Source organism: Haliaeetus leucocephalus, unplaced genomic scaffold (assembly GCF_000737465.1).
Source record: "Haliaeetus leucocephalus isolate CR32 unplaced genomic scaffold, Haliaeetus_leucocephalus-4.0 Scaffold495, whole genome shotgun sequence".
Classification (NCBI taxonomy): domain Eukaryota; kingdom Metazoa; phylum Chordata; class Aves; order Accipitriformes; family Accipitridae; genus Haliaeetus; species Haliaeetus leucocephalus.
This window is the reverse complement of record NW_010972931.1, coordinates 1,293,959-1,295,961: the sequence shown is the minus strand read 5'-3', so window position 1 is coordinate 1,295,961 and position 2,003 is coordinate 1,293,959. Positions and strand designations below refer to the sequence as shown.

General features: G+C 61.4%; 1 protein-coding gene across 1 annotated transcript in view; it reads right to left on the bottom strand.

Annotated features, from left to right (window-relative positions):
* The window catches only part of ING1 (inhibitor of growth family, member 1), a 6,663-nt gene extending 4,706 nt beyond the window's left edge, over nucleotides 1–1,957 (bottom strand). The window contains exon 1 of the mRNA XM_010575624.1: nucleotides 977–1,957. Coding sequence (XP_010573926.1) covers nucleotides 977–1,118 — 142 coding nt within the window. The 5' untranslated portion in view covers nucleotides 1,119–1,957. The remainder of the gene's footprint in view (nucleotides 1–976) is intronic.
* Between the last annotated feature and the right edge of the window lie 46 nt (nucleotides 1,958–2,003).

The following is a 2,003-nucleotide window of genomic DNA, read 5'->3' as shown; positions in this document are numbered from 1 at the left end:
GGGGGGGTCCTCCTCCCCGCCCGGTACCCCGGCTGTCACCGCTGCCGGTGGCACCGAATAAAGCCCTCCCCTCCCCCCCCCCTTCCCGAGCGGACACCAGCGAGCAAGTGACAAAGCTGCCCCGAGCCCCGCACAAACTGGCCTCCCCCCTTCCCTCCGCCCGTGGGGCATGGGGACAGCGTGCCCCGAGTGCCGGCAGCGCGGGGAGGGGAGGGAAGGGAGGGAGGGGGCACTTCAGCCTTCAGCACATCCGTCAACCCGCCCGTGTCCTCCCCCCCCCCCGTCCCCTTTCACGCACACCCCACACCGCACACGCCAGTCCCGTGTGTCCCCCCCCCTCCGCCCCACGGAGCGGGGCTGCTTTACCGGGGTGAAACGAAACCCCCCGAGGAGGGAGCGAAGAAAGCACACCCTGCCCCCCACTCTCGCCTAACCCCCCTCTTCTCCCTCCCTCCCTCCTTCCCTCCCTCCCTCCCTCACTAGCTGCCTCTCTCCCCTACTACAGCCATAATGAATACTGTACATTCCTAAATGTTGTGCTGTAATCTCTCCCTCTCTGTCCACCCAGCACTTTCTTCCGTACCCCGAAACCCTTCCACCTCAGCCCCACGGCCGGGGCCGGCCCCCCTTTGTGCACCGCACACCCCACTTCCCTGCCCCCGCCTTCTTGGCCAGCAATTTACACAGAAAAGCAGAGTCCTTGCTTAATAAGAGGAGCTGGAGACCTTTTGTTCCGCCCCATGACAAGAGCTAACGCTGCAGATCAGCCCCTCTCTCTCCTCGGATCTCTCCTCCCGGCTTTCTCCCTCCTTTCACCTCCCAAAAATAAAACTACCATCCCCGTGGGGTGCAGAGGGGCAAACGGAGCCGAGGCTCAGCTCTGAAGAAAAGAAAGGGAAAGACACCCTCCCCCCCGCCCCCCCGAGCCCCATACCACACACACGGACACACACACACACACGGAGAAAGCACTTACCTTGATATTTGGCGTCAATTTCCCTCATCAAGGAGACATTTCTCTGCAGATCGAAGGGCATGGACTCGATGGAGTCCAGATAATCCTCCACATAGTTCACTAGGTGAAGCTGGTCTCCGTTTGCAGGACTCAACATTTTCATCCGGCAAAGGAAAAAAAAAAAAAATATCCTTCCCCACACCTCTCTCTCCCTGTCTGTGCGAGAGCAAGTGCTGCTCCCTCCAAAGACGGTAACCCCGATGAACGGCTCACTCCCTGCCCACCTCTCTCTGTAGCTCCCCCAAAACCCGAGAGAAGCTACATCTGACTCCTCTTGTGTGAAACGGAGAGAGACACACACACACACCCTCCGCCAGTCCCCTACAGCCAGCAGCAGCTGATTGAATGGCTGTCGTTGTGGGTAATTCACGAAGGAGGTGGTAGGAACAATCAGAGGGATTTGTGTGTGTGTGTGTGTGAGGGGGGGGAGGAGGAGGAGGAGAAAGGAGGGGGGCTTAAGCCAGCTCCTCCGAAACAATCTGGAAACAAAATGTGCTCTGCAAAGTGTCTGTCAGAAGCAGCGGCAGCCCCTCTGCCTGCGCCAGCGCCGCTCCGCTCCGCTTCTCCTCCGCTCCCCCCTTCCCCGCTCTCCTCACCGCCGCTCCCCGGCGATCCTAACGCAGCCTCCTCGCTCCCATACGCCGCACTTGATCCAACGTGGAAAACCCAAATACCAGTTTCAAACACTTGGGAAACATTCAGCCCCGCCACGCACGGCGCATGCGCACCCCTCCCAGCGCTGTGTACACACACACACACACACACACACAGGCACACTCGCCGCGCGCGCACACACACACACTCTCCCCCTCCCCCGCCCGGAACCGCGGCGGGGCCAGCGTTTCTCTGCATATTCATCGTCCCTCCTCCCCTTACTCACGTTTGGGGAGGGAAGGCGGTAGGGGATGCGGTCGTTAGCGAGGGGGTGGGCGGCTCGGTGCCGGCAGGGCCGGGCCGGGCCGGGGGAAGGTGGTTGTGGTGGTGCGGG